General features: G+C 37.3%; 2 protein-coding genes across 5 annotated transcripts in view; one reads left to right on the top strand and one right to left on the bottom strand.

Moving 5' to 3' along the window:
• gpat2 (glycerol-3-phosphate acyltransferase 2, mitochondrial) overlaps positions 1 to 8,182 on the top strand; it is a 145,299-nt gene extending 137,117 nt beyond the window's left edge. For 2 of the 3 annotated variants that reach the window (XM_028033988.1, XM_028033986.1), the window contains 4 exons: positions 1,322 to 1,442; positions 1,757 to 1,825; positions 2,176 to 2,231; positions 6,140 to 6,514. In XM_028033988.1, coding sequence (XP_027889789.1) covers positions 1,322 to 1,442; positions 1,757 to 1,825; positions 2,176 to 2,231; positions 6,140 to 6,256 — 363 coding nt within the window. In that variant the 3' untranslated portion in view covers positions 6,257 to 6,514. Of the gene's footprint in view, positions 1 to 1,321; positions 1,443 to 1,756; positions 1,826 to 2,175; positions 2,232 to 6,139; positions 6,515 to 6,621 lie in introns of those variants that run through there. The other variant, XM_028033987.1, reaches the window with a different exon arrangement.
• Positions 8,183 to 8,485: 303 nt separating this feature from the next.
• On the bottom strand, positions 8,486 to 18,531 carry fahd2a (fumarylacetoacetate hydrolase domain containing 2A). 2 transcript variants are annotated; one of them, XM_028033991.1, is made up of 8 exons: positions 18,392 to 18,531; positions 17,124 to 17,389; positions 16,764 to 16,980; positions 13,506 to 13,565; positions 13,266 to 13,428; positions 12,289 to 12,397; positions 11,815 to 11,902; positions 8,486 to 8,921 (listed from the first exon to the last, which is right to left on the bottom strand). In XM_028033991.1, exons 2-8 carry the CDS (start codon positions 17,387 to 17,389, stop codon positions 8,859 to 8,861), a joined length of 966 nt encoding a protein of 321 aa, XP_027889792.1. In that variant the 5' UTR covers positions 18,392 to 18,531; the 3' UTR covers positions 8,486 to 8,858. The 2 variants fall into 2 exon arrangements, with proteins under 2 accessions (XP_027889792.1, XP_027889791.1); XM_028033990.1 differs by having other exon boundaries at positions 18,270 to 18,444.
• Between the last annotated feature and the right edge of the window lie 258 nt (positions 18,532 to 18,789).

The raw sequence follows: 18,789 nt of genomic DNA, 5'->3' as shown, positions 1-18,789 counted from the left end.
CAAGTGTTCCCTCTGCTGCAGATTAGCCCACATCAATGCTTCCCTGAGTTCAAATAGCAGACGCATCTTAACGTCAAGTGTTCAGAGAAACCCTGTGAACCAGCCCTGCATGTTCAAACCGCTGCAACACAAAGGAGAAACAAGTTACTGGGGCCAAAAAACACAAGGAAGTAACATTTAACCTGGAGAAATTTGAGTTTTGGTTGGAGCATTTCAAATTTTGGTGGGAAACTAAATTAAACAACTATAATGTTGACCAAGAACTCTGACTTATTGATTTGGTTTGATTGATTTTCATTGTCCTTTTTGCCCAAAACGGATATAAATCCTAAGTTTCTGATATCAAGAAGCTAATGGAGAATTTTCACAATTAAAAAAGTTGGAGAAGTGAGAAAAATGCAGATGAATCGTAATTTATGTAATCTTAAGGTATTCAAAAATATCCATCCATTATCTTTCACTTAATCCAGAGTCGGGTCGCGGGGTCAGCAGCCTAACTGACCCAGGCGTCCTTGTCCCGGCCGGTTGGTCCGGCTCCTCCAGGGGAATCCCAGGCCGTTCCCAGGCCAGCGCGTCCTGGGTCTTCCTCTGGGTCTTCTCCCAGTGGGACGGGCCTGGAAAACCAGACCAGGGAGGCGTCCATTTTATCCCAATGTCTCCCGCCAACAACCTAAAGCACGTCAGATGTCCCAGTTGTATTGGACCGTCATATTGTTTAGTTATTTGTGTGTTAAGAGGCATTGTTGTGTATTAATGTTTGGTAAATGCAAATTTAGCCAGTTTTCAGTTTTTAAGATATTATATCTTTGTCCATCTATTGCGCTCTAGCTCTCTGTTTAGATCTGTATAGCTCTATATCTATCTCTATATCTGTCTATATCTATCTCTCTCTATGTATATTTATCTATTTCTACCGGTCTCTACAGAGGTGGAGATAGAGATCTATCTCAGTTTCTTTCTCTATAGATTCATATAGATATTGATAGCTCTATCTATATCTACATCTGTCTATAGATATAGATGCAGAGATCTATTTCCTGAATGCAAAATTTCACAAGGAGTGTGAGTTTTTAAAGAGACAGAGGCTCAGTTTCAAGGCATTAAATTACTAAGTCATATTTCTTTTCAGCCATATTTGATATGATGTAGCATTTTTACAACTGAAGGCAGCATTGTTACTAATTGTGCTTTAAAATGGTACTTTGTGCCCAGAAAATACACAGTACTGCCCTAATTAAATGGTAAAATAAGTCTGGACAGTAGTCTTGGACTTCCTTGTTGAATAAAAACTAATTAATTTTCTTTGTCCTTACTTTCCTAGATAAGTCAGCCGAAGCAGTTCCCAGAAATGCTCTTCTTCCTCTGCAGAATGCTAGCTGGACATTTGAGGGCGCTGTGCTGGACCACCAACGCTCTGGACGTGATGGACTTGCCTCTGCTTGGTACAAAACTCTGGATTTACTCAAGTTCCCTGTGGCAGGTTCCATGAGTTATCACAGCTTTAAATGACTTGGATAAAAAGGAAACATGTTGGACTTGAGGTTAAATTTTTAATCAAAGTATCGGAGTTGCTGCAGGAATGAAATTAATATTGATGCTCATCTTTCAAATGTTTTTTTCTGCAGTGACCAGCTACAAATTTACTATACGGTAGCACGTTGCTGAAGCATAAAGAGAACATCCACCATCTGTAGGAAGTGTCAGGCCTTCACTTTGGCAGAGTAATACCTCTATTTTCTCGTCTTTCCTGCTGCAGAAGCCGAATTTCTATCTCAGATACACTCCCATCTCTGTGAAACGGCAAATCAGAAGAAACAGCACTATGGTGAGCCTGACCCGACACACACCCACACTGAGATCCTCTGTGTCTTTGTGTCATAACTTTAAAAGCCTGTCACCTCGTTTTTCCCACTGATTCACTGAGTCCTAACAAATCTGCAGAGGCCAAAGAGGAAAGCCACCGCAGCCCCCCCACTCACTCTCCACACTCTCGCATTTCAGAAATAACACACAAGGCAGCGAGAATCTACCCAAATGGCAGCCCTCAATAATACGTAGTATAAAAATTACAGTCCCACTGGTAGAGGCTTTGTTCTGTTATCCCGACCTCATTCTCTATATTGGATATGTGGCTGTTTTTTTGATTCATGTGTGCCTTTGTGCTGTATCTCACAGAAAGCTGCTCAGAGGAGGCGGCACACACTGCAGTTAGAACACTAATAGACCTCGGGGTGAGTGACAGCCTCCATCTCTCTCTCTCTCTGTGTGTGTGTGTAAATCTGTCGGCTGAGAATTACAGCTCCGCTCAGCGCTGAGGCTTCAGGTGCAATTCAACCGTCCATTGGTTCAGACTGGGTTCATATATCGGTGCAGAAATCCTTGAAATGCTTAAATTTTGTTGTGGTGCTTTCAAGGTTTGGAGAAATGTAGGGAATCTAATTTTGTCACTTTCTTGTTGAGTTTCTGTGTTCTGGGTTTGTACGGTTTTTAAAAGTTTGAGGAAAGTACGTAACGGGATGAGTGACATGACACAAATATTATACAACATCAGATTTTTTTTTCTCCACAATAAAATCATCACTCCTATTGAAAGACACAACTACACCATGTTTATTTACATACTAAAGGTGAGACATTATGCTTCCTTGAACAGGTTAGAATGAGTCTACAGTTAATACAAAATATGTTCATTACATTTTTAGCACAAAAAATGTAATGAACAGTTTTAGATAATGAGATTTCCTTCCAGAATGAGCTGTTCTAGGGCCTCTTGTCACTTTAAATCCAAATAACCTGCTTCTGGCCACGACCCCCCAACTCAACATTTACACTCACACATGAAAATAGTTCCAAACAGATGCACAATTATACAATCATACATCTTGGAAAAGCAAAAACAGAGCCTCCTGTACAACCAATAAGAAGTGGTTTCTGGACGGTAAGTCAAAAACAAAACACTTTTCTTTTTAAGCAGCCATATACAGTACAAACAGCGGCAAAACCAGCTGACCAAATGTTCTGGAGCTTAGCTTGGGTTGCTCATATTACAGACACCAAAAACATTAATTTATTGCCAAAAAACTGCTGGGTGTTTTGTTTTTTGTTTTTAGCAATTGTGCTGCTTTAAGAAGCAGTTGAGATACAGATGGAAGGATAAAAATGTGCAAAAAGTGAATTTTACATAATAGGAATATCCGTTAATTCACCACTTGGATACTCTGAGATCAAACATGAACTAGCTCACCTTTAGTCATCAGTTTTGAATGTGATAGTCCTTAGGAAACCTAAATATTAGTGATATTAGTGTCTAATTTTAAGAAGAAAATCAAAATTAGTGCTTTGCAAATTACTTAAATATAAAACATGAAGAGTGAGGGTCATGTTTTTTGTTTAAATTGTAAAATATCTGATAAAACTCGCTGTGTTCTATCGGTTTGGTAACACTTTATTTGACGGGTGTGCAAAAGACTGACATGACACTGTCACGAACGTGACAAAATACCTGTTATGAATGTTTTCGACTGTAAATAATGACACTTTTAATGCAAACTTGCATTAAAACTTGTATTAAAAGTCCATTAAAATTGTCAATATTGTCATAATTAAAAAACGTACATTTTGTATTTACTCAGATTACCTTTAAATTGTATTTGATTATCTAAAACATTTAAGTTTGGCAAAAACAGAAAGAAGTCTATAATGCTTTTTCACCTCACTCTACATGGCAGTTTTGGTTTTTGCGATATAATTTAAAAATATCTTCTCTAAATAAAGACATCTGAGTCTGGTGCTGCAGCTATGAAGGTGTTTATTTTGCTAAGAATCGTTGTTGATTTTACCGAGGGAAACAGTCTGCGTACTTGACTGAGGTTAAACAAGTAAAGAGTTATTTTTAAGGTACTCCTCTGGCGACATTTTTCCTGTGGGTTGTGTTGATGTGAAAAACTCACACAGGCGGCGGAGCGAGGATTAAACTCAAACTTTGATCAGAACAGATAAACTCTGCATGTTTGTTGTGAGGGATTATCACTCTGCAGCTTTCAAAGGCAATAAAAGTTGTTTTCCATCCAGTCCAAGATGGAGGGTAGAGAATGTTTTTTTAATTTGTTTTTTCTTTAGCTGATGAGAATACGAGCATCTGGCGTCTCCGTCTGCTGATATTTTGAAAACGGCTCCAAATGATGAGGAATCAGAGGGGCAGACTGGCTAAAGTGCATCAAATTCGACACTAAACCTACATGAGGAAAACGCTAATCGGTTTTAGAAGAAAGTGTGGAGTTATAAATCTTTATTATTCTCTGAATCGGTGTCTCGACTGTAACTTCGGAAGCTCCTTCTTTAAAAATAGAGCATCATTGACCCATATATCTGCAAAGATCCCTGGAGGCAATTATTCAGTTTATTATTGAGGTTATCAGTCAGCCTTGTCTCGACTCGTCCCTGAAGTCAGACAGATGGTGCATTGAAGAACTGCGAGTCAAACCATAGAAGAAGAAACGCTTCTGGTGCTTAAAGAACAAAAAGGACGGCCTGACTTTTGTCTCTTCTTTGGCCTCATGATTTCAGAGTTTGCTCAGTTATTGTTGTGTTTTTATCCACCATCTCTCCTTGGCTTTTTATGAGGATTAAGGCCAATCTAAGAAAATAAAATAAAAATGGGAGAATAAAGTCATACATACCAGAATGAAGTTGAAATAATATGAGAATAAAGTCGTAAATTACAGCTTCATTGGTTATATGACCTTATTCTCATTATTTCAACTTTATTCTCATAATAATTTTATTTGTGAAATATGACTTTATTCTTTTATTTAGACTTTATTCTTGTAATATAAAAATGTTATTTTCAAAATATGACTTTATTCTTGTAATATTGACTTTATTATTGTAGTAGTATAACTTTATTCTCATATTACAACTTTATTCTCGTATTTTTTACACTTTATTTCTGCTATTGACTTTATTCTTGAAGGGTGACTATATTTTATTTACACTTTATTCATCATTATATTGAGTTTATTCTTTTAAGTGTGCCTTATTCTCTTTATTTCAATTTTGTCCGTCTCTGGCCAAGAGGGCACAGAAACGTTTGTATTTCCTGCGGAGGATGAGAAGAGCACACCTGCCCCCGCCCATCCTCAAGACGTTCTACAGAAGCACCATAGAGAGCATTCTGACCAGCTGCCTCTCTGTGTGGTGTGGAAGCTGCAGCGCCTCCGACTGGAAGAACGTGAGGAGAGTGGTGCGGACAGCAGAGAGGATCATCGGGGCCCCCCTTCCCTCCATTCAGGACATTTCATCCCAGCGCTGCGTGTCCCGAGGCCGAAACATCATCAGTGACCCCTCACACCCCCGCCATGGACTGTTCTCCCTGCTGCCCTCTGGAAAGAGGTTCCGCAGCATCCGGTGCAGGACCACCAGGTTCCGAAACAGTTTTTTCCCACTTGCCATCAGACTGCTGAACTCTTAACTGGACTGCACTTAAAATCTGGTCTCCACTTTATACCTTGCACATGTACAGAGCTAAATAACTTCTATTTTACTGTCATTACTGCACTTTATATTCTATATTTATATTTATATCCATATTTTATACTGTATTTTATTTTATTCTGGAGTAACCTCACAACATTGAAAGCTCAAAAACATTGTCCTGAGCCATATGCAACGAAATTTCGTTCTGTATTCACCCTGTGCATGCAAAATGACAATAAAGTCAGTCTAAGTCTAAGTCTAAGTTTGTCGTAATGCAATCTTCTTATCTCAACCTTATTCTCGTAATACAATGACTGTTTTCAAAACATGACTATATTATCATATTATTTCAACTTTATTCTTTTAATACTATGACTTTATTCTTGTAATATTCTGATCATACTAAAAGTCGTATTTATTCTCATAGTGTTGCAACTTTCTTATAAATTTCTCATATTTTTATTACAAATAAAAATATGAGAATAAGGTTATTCACATAATGTTCTTTTTTTCCATTAGTATGGCCCTAACAGTTTTTCTATGTTTTTTAGGTAAAGATTGTATTTTAACCCTGTCCAGGATTAAAAGCAGTGATGAATCAGAGGCTGCAGCTGGAGTTTCCTCTAACGTTTTTATTTTTACCTTCATTGTTTTTTTAATTCAGGTCCTTCTGCAGACGCGTCAGACGGGAGCCATCTTCCTCGGTGTTAGTCCTTTGTTCCAGTTGTCAGAGAACCGGGAGAAGCTGCAGCGCTTCATCTCGCAGTACCTCTACAATTAATGTTAAGTGCGCAGAATGACTCAAGGCCTCGTCTCCGCTTTGTTCTGTTGAAAAAAATCTGACCTCGTTCTGTATAGTTGTCAGAAAAAGCCTTTGTTCTGTTAACTAAAATAGTCACTCTGAGTTAGAAGCAGCTTTCTTTGTTTTAATTGCATTTTATAATTTTACATTTCTTAGCTGCAGGAGAGCATTACGAAGAACCTGTCATCAGCTGCTCCTTATATGTAAAATGTTTTAAATAAAGAAGTTCTTGGTTCATCTTAGATTCACGTCGCGTTCAAGCAGCCTGAGCTCTTTAAGGATGAATATAAGATATTTCTCGACAAGTCATTTTTTTTCTCAGGATCTCTCGCCCCTGAATGTAGATCATCCACGCTGAGTCAGGCCTCTGGGGAGACTCTTTGACGCAGACCTCTGGACATCAAGACGGGGAGAACAATCGATTCCTCGCTTTGATGGGAGTTTTTTCTGGCAGCCGTTAATGTTTGCTGTGTACAGCTGACTGTTTTTACAGTCCAGAGTGAGTGCAGCTGCTTTTCACCCTCAAATCAGGAACAAACCGCAGCTCCGAGTGACGGTGCAACTTTACCGCCACCCGGTGGCACTTCTGAGGATCTACAACCTGACAAATTAAGCTTTAAATGTAGTAAATTTCTTCTTTAATGTTTAAACCTTTTTGCAGTTTTTACAAATGATCAAGAAGAGACTTGATTTATGTTTGACATTTGAAGTTAATTCAGTTCACAATATGAAGAATCTTTTACATTTATTGGTGATATATTTTCAACACTTTGTTCTTTTATAGCTAGGAAATATTGGTTCAGATCCACTTTTTAAAAATTACATAAGCACCCCCACATTTAAATCAGGCAACAAAATATCTGCTGGCTGTTCAGAAAATGCTATCTGAATAGAAAGTTCAGTGGAAGGAAAAATTGTGGTAGAAAAAGGTGCATAAATTTCAGACAGAACCAAAGCAAAATTAATTAAGCGTTCAGAGAAAGTTTCTGTTTAAGACAACTGTACAGAAATTAAATTTAAGATTTTTGGCTGATATTTCTTCACTGAAAATGTATTTCTGTCACAATAGTCAGGATGGTTGTAGGACTTATATCTAATATTTAATTGAATAATAAAACTCAGAAATGTCAAAAAAAAAATCCAGAAAATGTGAGATTAATCTCAAAATTTCTGACTTCTGAAACTCAGAAATGTATAATTTTTTTTTGGTGGAAATGTACTATTCCTTTTTTCTATCTAGAAAGGCCCTAATAGGCTGTGGTAAAGCTGTGATTTATTAAATCACTCAGAGTTAAGGAGCTTCAAAGTAAAAACATAGAATATTTTTGGAAATGCCCTCAGATTTCCCTTTACTAGACAGTAAACTGATCAATTGTGTTATATCTGGTCAATTATCCAGCTGGACTGAAAAAACAGAACAAATACACGTTACTAATACTACAGCCAACAAAAGTGCCATGAGAAACAATTGGTGAAAGGAGGAACTACTTCTTCAAAATGGCTGGACGTAAAACACAAACTTTATGTAATAAAGAAAAATGTGAACTGGAAAAAAATTAAACATTTTCTTAGTAATTCACCACATTATATAATTGTTGTATTATATACACTGTATATTTTTAATCTCGACCCAAAACATTATAGATTTTTTCTGTGTCCTCTGCTTGTGTTTCATTTATTGTAGTTTGAAATGCAAATGCTCAATAGAAATAAAGTTAAAATATTACAAATCAAACTGAAGAGCAGCTGGAAGTAATAAAACCCAATTATTAATGATTGTCTGACAGCTGCAAACACTCATAAGAAGCTCATATTAAACCATCTGTAATGTTTCACTAGCTGTAAAAAAAAAAATTAAACTGGGACACTGAGCAACAATTAAACCATTCATAAATATTCTCTTAAGCAGTTTGATATTAATGTTTAATATTTTTGTTGCACAATTTTGACTAATCTTGCTTTCTTTGATATATACGTCTTAATTCTTGTTTAATTTTCCACAGAAAAATCTAATTATTATACAAAATGTCTTCAGTCAGATGTTTCTCTTCAAAAAATGTCAAACTGCGTTTATTGGAACCAGATAAACACATTTATTAGTTCCCCTGCAGCTGTCTGTGGGTGGTAATTAAAGAGGGCTTCTGTGCTTTGAGCTGCAGGGAGATTAAACACAAAGTTCTTAATACCGATAATAAATTTTCCTTCAGATAATATGAATATTTTTATTCCATTATAGTTTGTACAATCTTCCTTTTCATGAAACCGCTGCCAATCAAATCCTCTAAATTTGAAAATAAAAAACGAAGCGTTTATTGTCCTGGTTTTTTTTTTTTCCCCCGGTGTGTTAGTCAGTCAAGAGGTTCACGGTTTGTGCTGTACATCATGAGTGGGCGGCTGCTGATGGTCTCTTTACCAGCTGGTGAGTCAGTAGGTTGAGTCACTAATTACATTGTTTCATGTTGTAGTAAAAATACCACATTTTTCCTCTTTGTTACTATTAAACACTTGCAAATAAAACAAACAAACAACTAACTAAACGTTGTATTTTTTTTTATTATTTTGCAGTTTCCTGCTGAAGAGTTTAAACCACCTTGTTGATGATGGAGCCGATCTGGTCAATCTGGCACTCCACTGTATCTCCTCTCTGAAAGGAAACAATAAAACATTAGTTCAACTTAGATTATTTCTTTCTTTTTCCTAAACAAGCATCACAGCAACCAAAAGACAACAGATCCTTCATCTGGTAAAAATAAACAGTTTTAGAACCACTTTGCTGATTTTCCCACTTTATTGAGGGATAATAAAGGTTATTTCTGTTGTATTCTTTTTTTTTTAGAAAAGTAAAGATGCTTTGTAAAAAATATTTACACCACCTGAGCTCTAGATTCACAACTTGTCATGTTACCACCACAAACCTGTTTTTATTGTGATTTTATTCAAAAGACCATAAAAGTAGCACATAATACTAAAGTAGAAGAAATAATAGATTTTTTTATCTAACTTTTAAAGTATGTGGGGCTTTTGCATGAAGCTCATTTCACTTTGATACCCTTAAATAAAATCTAGTGCCACAAACTGCCTTCAAAAGTAACTTAAAGAAAGTGGATTAATTTTGCTAAATAAAGTTTTTGCATCATTTTTAAACTTCAATTTGGGTCTCAACTCCCTCTAAAGAGACAAAATGCTATAAAAATTTTTTTTTTTTTTTTTTAAAAAGGGCTTTTTTTGACAATAAGTTGTTTTTTGGTGTGGAAAATGAGTGGTTTCCAAAAACTCCCAATTAGTAACAATAGACATTCACAGTGCCATTAGCTGTCAACCAAAGCCAAGCTCCAGCATGTTTGGTCAGCTGCTTTTACCGCTGTACGTGCTGTATAATGGCTGCTGGAAAAGACAACTGTTTTGTTGTTGACTTACCATCCAGAAACCACTTGCTGCATTCTTGTTGGTTGTGCAGAAGGCTCCATTTCTGCTTTTCAAAGATGGACGGTTGTGTTACTGTGTATCTGTTTGCAGCCATTTGCACATGTAAGTGTAAACGTGGCCAGCAGCAACTTATTTGAATTTAAAATAACAGAATAGAGCAGACTGAAATGTCTTTATCCGGGAATGATTTTGTGCAAAAAATATAATGAACATGTTTTGTATTTCCCATAGAGCTATCCAAACCTGTTCAAGGAAGTATAACATGTCACCTGTACAATTTTATCTTTTCATTTTAAAATGATTCACTACTTTCTGTTTCTTGGTCACATAAAATAACCATTTTTGTGGTTGTAACTTGACAAACTGTGGAAAAGTTCAGGACTGTCTGAATGCTTTTACAAGGCTCTGTGAGTCACATGGAAGACAGTACATCTATTTCAAGGAACGCTCTCCTGTTACCATTATTACTTAATTAGCTTTTTGTCTGCCTAAACATTTGGTCAAGAATGGTCAAACCCCAGGGGAATGGAGAAAGGGAAACCAGGAAAAACACAAACTGCTCCAAAAGAAATTGAATCATGCTGCCGAGTGTAAGATCTGCTAATTAACAAAGCGGTACTGTGCCAGAATCTGATCCCCCTTCTTTATTTTTTTGGCCCATTTATTAACAGGAATGAAGCTTGATACTTGCAGATAAACTAAGCTCTGCACTAATTGTATGTCTCATGCAGCGGCTGGTATGAGTCACTATGCTAAAATCCACTTTTCTGTGATTTAGGAACTCATTAAAAACATGTTTTGTTGTGAACAGTAGAGCTGAAGTGAAACAGCTTTCTATTTTTACACTGAGGTTGTGCAGAAAAGTTGCATTAAAAAAGCCTGACGTCAGCTGCACTTTGACATTTTCACTTTGGGCTTTCATAACTCGCCAGGATTTTTCTTCTTCTTTTTTGGCCTTCCGGTAACAACTTTCCCTTTGGCAACGGTTATAAAACAAGCCAAAGCATGATGAGTCCACCCCCATAATCACCAAGTGGGAAGATGTTCCTTTCACAAAGCTCTGCTTTTTTGGGCCTCCAAGCATACCTACATGCTATTTTTACTGTATTTTTCCATTTCAGCAGAACATGTGACGCATTTTGCTATGCAGCTGCATTCAAAGTTACTTTCATACACATAGTTCATATTTCTGCGTTCTTATTCAGTCTGGAAAAAGTTAGGAATTTAGATATTTTCCATGTCTGGATAAAAATGAAGAGTGAAAACACACAACTCCAGTCCTCCAGGGCTAACCTGAGTGAAGTTCTGCAAATCAAACAAAATCTATGTCAAATAGTTGTGCAGCAAACCTTGTTTGTGCCGCTAACACTTCAAATATATCAATAAATGTTTCCAGAGGTCATCAAAGGTCAACCAGCCGGTCCACATTTACAAAATCAAACTAATTTGGTGACAATCAACTGTGCTACAAACATTTTGTTGGAAAAAAATGCAATTAATTTCCATTTAATGTTGATCTTTGACTTTTTTTATTTTATCTAAAAAATTATAACGGCACAAACCGAAATTATTACTGTACAAAAGGCAGCCTAGTAGATTGACACCATATTTTCTTTGATTTTGTAAATGTGGACTGGCTGACCTTTGATGACCTCTGGAAACATTCATTAATATCTTTAAAACCTTTGACGCAATTTCACTCAGGTTGGGCGTTAACCTCCTGTGACTTTTTACACCTGAATTAAACGAACGGCTCGTTAACAGAGTTGATCAGGTGTGTTGAAGGGAATTAGAGGCAGTCATATTCAGAAAATTAGAATAAATCTCCCATTGAGTCTCATTCATCAGAGTAAAAAGTTAATATATTTTTAGTTAAACCCAGGTAACATTTCTGTTTCTTTATTGGTCTGATGTAATATTCTAATTTTAAATGTCTTTTTTGTAAACTAAAAACAGAAATAAAAGCTTTCAAATGTCCATCTGTGTGAAAATAATCTATACAAATGTGTTTTAGTGATAAAAAAACTATTGAATATATTAATTTATTGGGTGGATCTGGGAAGTTGCAGGAGGAAAAGCTCCTACTGTTATTTGCGTCATGCATGAATCACCTTAAGAAAGACGGGTGGGTTCCTGAAAACGCCCACACCGGGAGGAGTTCCCGTCAGGAACACGTCTCCTGGAGTTAACGTCACAAACCTGAAAGATACAACATTTCATTTTTATAAAGAAGATCACGCTGTTGCAAAACAAACAGATAATAGTGATTTACTTTAAATTCTGGGCAATAAAAACATTTAAAATAAGTGGTGCCAGTTGTATTTTTGAAAGGAGCCAGAAATGTGTTGTGAGTTGCCAGCAGGGCGTTCGTTGTCCCTCTAGCAAGGGAGGGAGAGGCTTTACCGTCCAAAAATGTAGAAATCAGATTAGCAACGCTCCAGTTGGTTGGCTGGTTTTGAGTGAAATGTTCCAGTCGATGTTGGATAATTCTCTGCTGTAGCGTTTGGTTTCAGTTCAGAGACGTGAAGACAAAACTGTGTGCTCTATTAGGGGATCAAAAACAGCAGATTGCATCTGTGACTTACTTTGAGACCCAAGCAATCAGTTCTGCAGTCTTAAAGATCATCTGGCTGGTGTTGCTGCTCTGCACAGTGTCCCCATTAACCAGGCAGCGGATCCCCAAGTTATGAGGATCTGGAGGAGAAAAGGATGAACAAAGCAAATATCCTAATTAAAACATTTGAAAAAGACACACATTCATAAAAGGACGGGACTTTAACCTGTTAATTTTGATTAATTACAAAGATTTTAAAACGCTTAACGCAATGAAACATTTTTTTTTCTTTTACAAACAAATGTTTGTGTATTTGTATGAGCTGTTTGCTGCTGCTGTCTGTGCTCCCCCCACTCAACGTTTACACTCACGTGAAAATGGCTGCAAACAAAAGCACAATTACACAACCGTTTCTTTGAAAAGCATTAGGGGAACTTTGATGTTTCACTGACAAACTAAATGTATTTTTCATCCAAAAAAGGCAACGTTGCTCACAGAGGCTGAACTAATGCAGATGTTTTCTCCTTTGATATATTTAAGATGACCACAACTCACCGTTTGCTGCTTTTTAATGTTATTCTTGTCTTTTTAACTCACAAAATCCACTTTATAATTTATCTGGTCAACTTATCAATCACTAATGTACGCATGAAGAAACAAACCAGTGTCAAATCCTAAGATTTTGCCCATGTGGGGTTTTTCCTGAACATTTAATCTGTTTAACTAACTGGAAATGAGAAGTAAAGTCAGACTTGTTAATATCATCACTGATTTAGTTGTATTCTCATTTTGTTTGAGTTGGATTTTTTGCAAAAACATGGAGCAATGATGCACATTATTCCATTTTTTCCTCTATAATGACTTTGTTTTTTGTCACCGATGCGGTACGCATTCAGGGAGCCATGCTTTCCTCTGATTTTAGCTTGTTAACTCAGTGACGCAGCAAACAGCCAAAATCACAGTTAATTGCATGATTCACCAGATTGCCGCCTCCTCGTTCTCTTTCACCTTTCACAGCATCAATAGTTACTAGGGCGGGTCCGAGAGGGCAGAAGCTGTCAAACGTTTTCGACAGCAGCCACTGCTTCCCGTTGCGCTTAAACTGCCAGTCGCGAGCGCTCACGTCATTCGCCACGGCGAACCCGGCCACATGGGAGAGAGCGTCCGACTCCTGAAAAACAGCAGGAATGACAATGGTTTCACCAGAAATGCTTCACTAAAGTGTGTCAGCGGGGATGAGAGGCTCACCTTGATGTGTTTTCCTCTTCGTCCAATCACAAAGGCCAACTCCACCTCCCAGTCCACCTCCTTCAGTAACAGAAAAGACGAGGATGAAGTGTTAAAGGTGACCTGTTCCTTGAACAGGTTAGGGTAGGTCTATGGTCTATTCAAAACATGTCCATATATAGATAATGAGATTTTCCGGTCAGTTCTGCCTAATTTGAGCTGGGTTTTTTCTTCTTCTTTTTAAGCGTTCTTGTCACTTTAAATCCAAATAAACTGCTGCTGGCTGTGCCCACTAACCATGTGGAAATGGCACAGAAGTGGAGCCTCCAGCACAACCAACAAGAATACAGCAAGTGGTTTCTGGACGGTAAATCAACATAAAGAGGTAAACCAGCTGGCCAAACAAGCTGGACACAATCAAATGACTAACTCAGAAATAGTCTGGATGTATTATTTCATTCTTTCCTTCTTACAGAAAGTTTCTGGTTATACCTTAGAAGGGATGGAAAGAGAGGGAAAGTCCATTTTTGGCCTGTTTTGCTTTTGCACATTGTTTTGTGGTGCATTTCTACCTTAAAGAAAAAGATATAAAACTAACAAACGAGATTTTAACCTCATATAATAGCAGAGAGTACGATGGATGGCCACCGTAAGAAAGGCTTTCAGTATTCATACAATAACGTACTGAACTGATCAGTACGTTATTGCGAGAGAACGCAAAAGAAAAAATACCCTCCATGTCCCCTAGTGGGGCTTCGTGCAGCAGAGACCCAAATGGAAGCAAAAATGGGCAAAGTCACACATCTGACATGGATTAAAAAGCTCAGATAGGACTTCATTTTAAAAAAAAAAGAAACAAAAGAATCTCCTCACCCCTGAGAGTGATAATTCATCTTCACTGGAAACATGACAAACTGGTGTCAGGTTGTCTCTAAGTCAGGAGAAATCGGTGGATAAAACTGTTCAGGTAATATTTAATCCCCATCAACAGCATCAGACATCTGCAGAGATCTAACCGAATTAAAGGACGAAGCTGAGCCCACACACCGCCTGCTCATCCTGCTGCTACCGACTCCAACAATACAGAAACATTTAATGCAGCACAGCAGCTGTAGCATAAATTAATTACTGTCATTTCGTCCAGTTCAAACATTTTCAGTTGAAAATACTTTTAGATCACAAACATTTTAATAGTTTTTTAGTAAAAAAGCAGAAGTTTTATTGTGACATTTCAATTTCAAGGGCAATGAATTAAGCATGCAATATTTTAAATAATCAATCTGATTATTTGGTCTGATTTATGTTCAAAATGGACATGTAACATAAGGATTTCGCTCATTTGCCTTATTATAGCCTATTCTATTCATTAATACGTTTGTTGTAAGAGGAATCGATAGACAAAGTGCTAGATGATGGAACAATGGGATAAGGTATCAAAACTGGAAATATTCTTTCCATGCTCTGTTCTCTTATTCTCCTAGGAACCCTGCTGACTGTTCAACAGGGTTTCAACATTATGACTGCAGGAAATAATGTAGAAATGAGCAGCAGAATCATCATCAGCCACCAGCCCAGCTTGAAGCAGAGGGAGCCTGTTGATGTTTCAAAGGTACGTCAATCGGTCTTGGTCTTAACCCAGAAATTAGTTTAAATGTCTGTGCATAGATCTATATATACATATATATAGATCTATACAAATATAGATTTACATTTTACATTTAATTTAGACATTCTCTCTCCTCCTGATCTCAATAATTCTCGAGTGTTACGCTTAACTTGATTTATTACTACTGTAGGATTTTTTATATGAACACATATGCGGGTATTTTCCCATGTGACTTTTATTTGTTTTGCTGTCAACAAAACAAACATATATATATATATATGTTTGTTTTTTAGTTTTGATCCTCTGTAGTTTACAGAAACTCTACAATCAGTTAAAACTTGTACTTGTTTTGGTACAAACTTAAAAATGATGACCCACAGTCTGGAAAATGAACATGGCAAAGAACAAACCAGCTGCTCTCGCCAGTGAGTTCATCATAGTGGAAGGAAATTATAACCGAAAAGTCTTCCACTTAAAAAATCAGTCTGCAGCTCCAACAGAGAGAAAAATGGTTCGCCTTCTTGCTATCCATCCACCAGTTTAAAAGACTGATCTCTGTTGCTGCTAAAAAAAGGAAAAAGAAAAGCTATGAGGAGAGTGGTGACAACATCTTCAATCTGATCTTATACACGTCGTTTTAGATTTTCCTTCCCAGACTTTATCTCTGCAACGAGGGGAAGGATTTACAGGCCATGATGTCCTACTACCTTCGATTCGCAGAGTGAAAAATAAAACAAATGTTTCACCTGAGAGGCTGAAGTTTTAAATTATTAGCAGAGTTTGTCGTCTGTGTGAACAGATTCATCAAGATGGAGAAAAACAAAGAAATCCTGCAGCCACTTTCATCTGTTCTTCTGAATAAAATCACTAAGCAGTAGAATTACAGCCCTTATAAAGAGTTTTTATGTTCCGTACATTAATATAGAAATTAATGACTTATAATACTACAATTACTACATTTTGATTGAAAATATGCTGCTTTAGCGACTAAAGCTTTCAGTGATCTGCACTTGTACCACAGTGCCACCTAGTGGTCATACATAACTATTAACCCAACATGCTTTAATTTGTTCAAGTTGTTTGCAATAATATTCAGAGCTGAATATTATGTAATCCCTTAACTTGATAATTAGTTTATACTCTACAGTAATCAAGCTATGAGTATATTTAGATCAGAGTGTCTAAATGTGGCCCTTCTATTAATTTATTGTGGCCCCTGACTGGAGTTCAGAAATGGTACCAATTAGATCATCCAGCAAATGCAAATGGGCATTTTTTATTTTATTTTTTTTAGGATGAGATTTTCTAATCTATATCTTAAATGTAAAATGTTAGGTACAACTCAAAGTATTTTTTTTATTAAAGTTAGGAAACTACGCAACTTTACTTTTGTAAGCCAAACATCTGAGGCCCTTAATGGGACATATAATATTTTATTATTTCCTTCTTTGTTTCTTAACACATTGCATTTAATTTAATGCTTAAATTAAAGTAAATGACAATAAAATTATTTTTGTGCTTTTATTTGGGGTAAAAAAAAACTAGCAAAAAAAAATTTTGTTTAAAATCAACAATGTTTTTCAGACGGTCCCACAGTTCATTGCTTTAGCCTCATTCAGTGGTTTCAAAGCAGCTCTAAGAGTCATTTAGTGGAGGCGTTTCCTTTTTCTCACCTGGCTCTCTGTGGGCAGGATAATGTGGTCATAAGGACCCGTGATGGCACTGGGGAACTTGCTGAAGATGATGGGTTCTTCTGGGATCGGGGCATTCTGCTCCAGACAGTGGTCCCGGTAGTTCATGCCCACACACACCACTTTCTCTGGGGCCAGGATGGGGGACAGCAGCTGGATGTTTGCTCTTTCAACCACAAACTGGCCAGACGCCAGAGCTCTGAGGAGGAAGAGCACTTATTGGAGGATTTTCATAGTGATCATCTGTTGGGTTCATTCATAATATGATGCTGACAAGAAGAAAAACGGAGATCAGAGAAGAAGAAAAATGGGTAAAAGCATGAATAAATCCGGTTTGGGTACCTTTGTGCACACTCCAGCCCTTTGTCCCCCAGCTGCAGCAGCTCTCTCACAGTTGAAGGCATAGAGGAGTCAAACGCCTTCAGATCCACCACATTTAGCCCCTCGCCTTGTTCCACTCCAACTCTGACATCATCTCCGTCACCTCTGCAACGAAACTGCACCAAGCGCATCGCTGCGCCGCTTAAGCCACGCCTCTGTGTGTCTAAAGTTTGTTTCTGAGAGATGAAACTCCTGAAGATGCAACAGGAGCGAAGGGGAATTCTCATCTATTTATTAAAAAGAGAAACAAACTTCATGTAACATAAACCGCTAACGAGTGTAATGGATCAAGCATAACAGCAACTGACTATTATGAGCTTCTTTGCTAATATAACACATTTTATGAAGGTTTTGATCTGCAAAATAGAATATTTTAGAATTTATTTCAATCTCTCTGGAAAGAAATGTGCTTTAGCAGAGTACTACTTTGTCCAGTTATCATTATGGTTTAAAGCATAAGATTTTTATCTATTACTCCAAGATCAGAGGTAAATCCAAGAGAATTTGAGGTAAAGCTTGAAAATTGAATGGTGTCCAATTTCAGAGCTTTATCTGTTGAGCCAAGAGAAAAAAATGTAATTTGTTATGCATCCAAGTTTGATAGAGATAAAGAGAAAAAAAATACTTGCAGCTGTATTTGCACCCAAGTCTGACGGTGCAAACAGAAATGTACGCCACACTTTTTAGACATATCAAACTTTATGCAGGGGTGTCAAACTCCAGTCCTCAAGGGGCGCTGTCCTGCAGTTTTTAGATGTGCCACAGATACAAAACACTGGAATGAAATGGCTTAATTACCTCCTTCTTGTGTAGATCAGTTCTCCAGAGCCTTAATGACCTAATTATTCTATTCAGGTGTGGTGCAGCAGAGGCACATCTAAAAGTTGCAGGGCTGTGGCCCTCCAGGACTGGAGTTTGATATTAGTGAATCAATAATCACATGCTAAAACAAGGGAGAACTTGGTTACTGCCGTGTAGACACGTTTACAAATGATGCCAAAATAATATGAATTCTAACCACTTATCTGTCGCAGCATTTAAAATGTGAAAAAACTTCCTTAGATTTGATTAAATGGATCCTAAACACGATGCTTCACAGCTGCCTACCTGCAGGTCGAAAGCTTCCTATAAATGCCTCCTCGGGAGCAATGTACCATTGCAGCATAGCTACTGTTGCCAAACTAGTGATTGTGCCCTTTGCACTGTCTGCAGCCGACAAAATCACTCACCTCCACGGTTCTGCACAAGAAAACGCTACCACTAGCTACTTCCTGTCAGCTTTTGTAGTCCAAAATGTCAGCTGTTAGTCAACAGTGATTTGTATGTTTCAATTCACGTTTTATTGGCACTTCAACTATTTTAATGACTGCGTCTGATAAATCAGTCTGTGTTATTTTAAATATCAGTAATATTCTGTGTGCGTTTAGTCAAGAAATACATAAAACTACATTACCCAGCAAGCCCTCTAACGGAAGTTTCCCGCCTCTAGCTAATTTATGGGCAAACTGATTTGAAAACACTTATTTTTACAGAAAAATATAGCACATATTACCTTTTTATATTCAGATTAGATACAGAACTGTGATGACTCAATGTTTATTTTAAAATCGACGATGTTTTTCAAACG

The sequence above is a fragment of the Xiphophorus couchianus genome, chromosome 12, assembly GCF_001444195.1.
Source record: "Xiphophorus couchianus chromosome 12, X_couchianus-1.0, whole genome shotgun sequence".
NCBI lineage: Eukaryota > Metazoa > Chordata > Actinopteri > Cyprinodontiformes > Poeciliidae > Xiphophorus > Xiphophorus couchianus.
The sequence above is the reverse complement of the archived record's forward strand: the minus strand, read 5'-3'. Positions and strand labels throughout refer to the sequence as shown.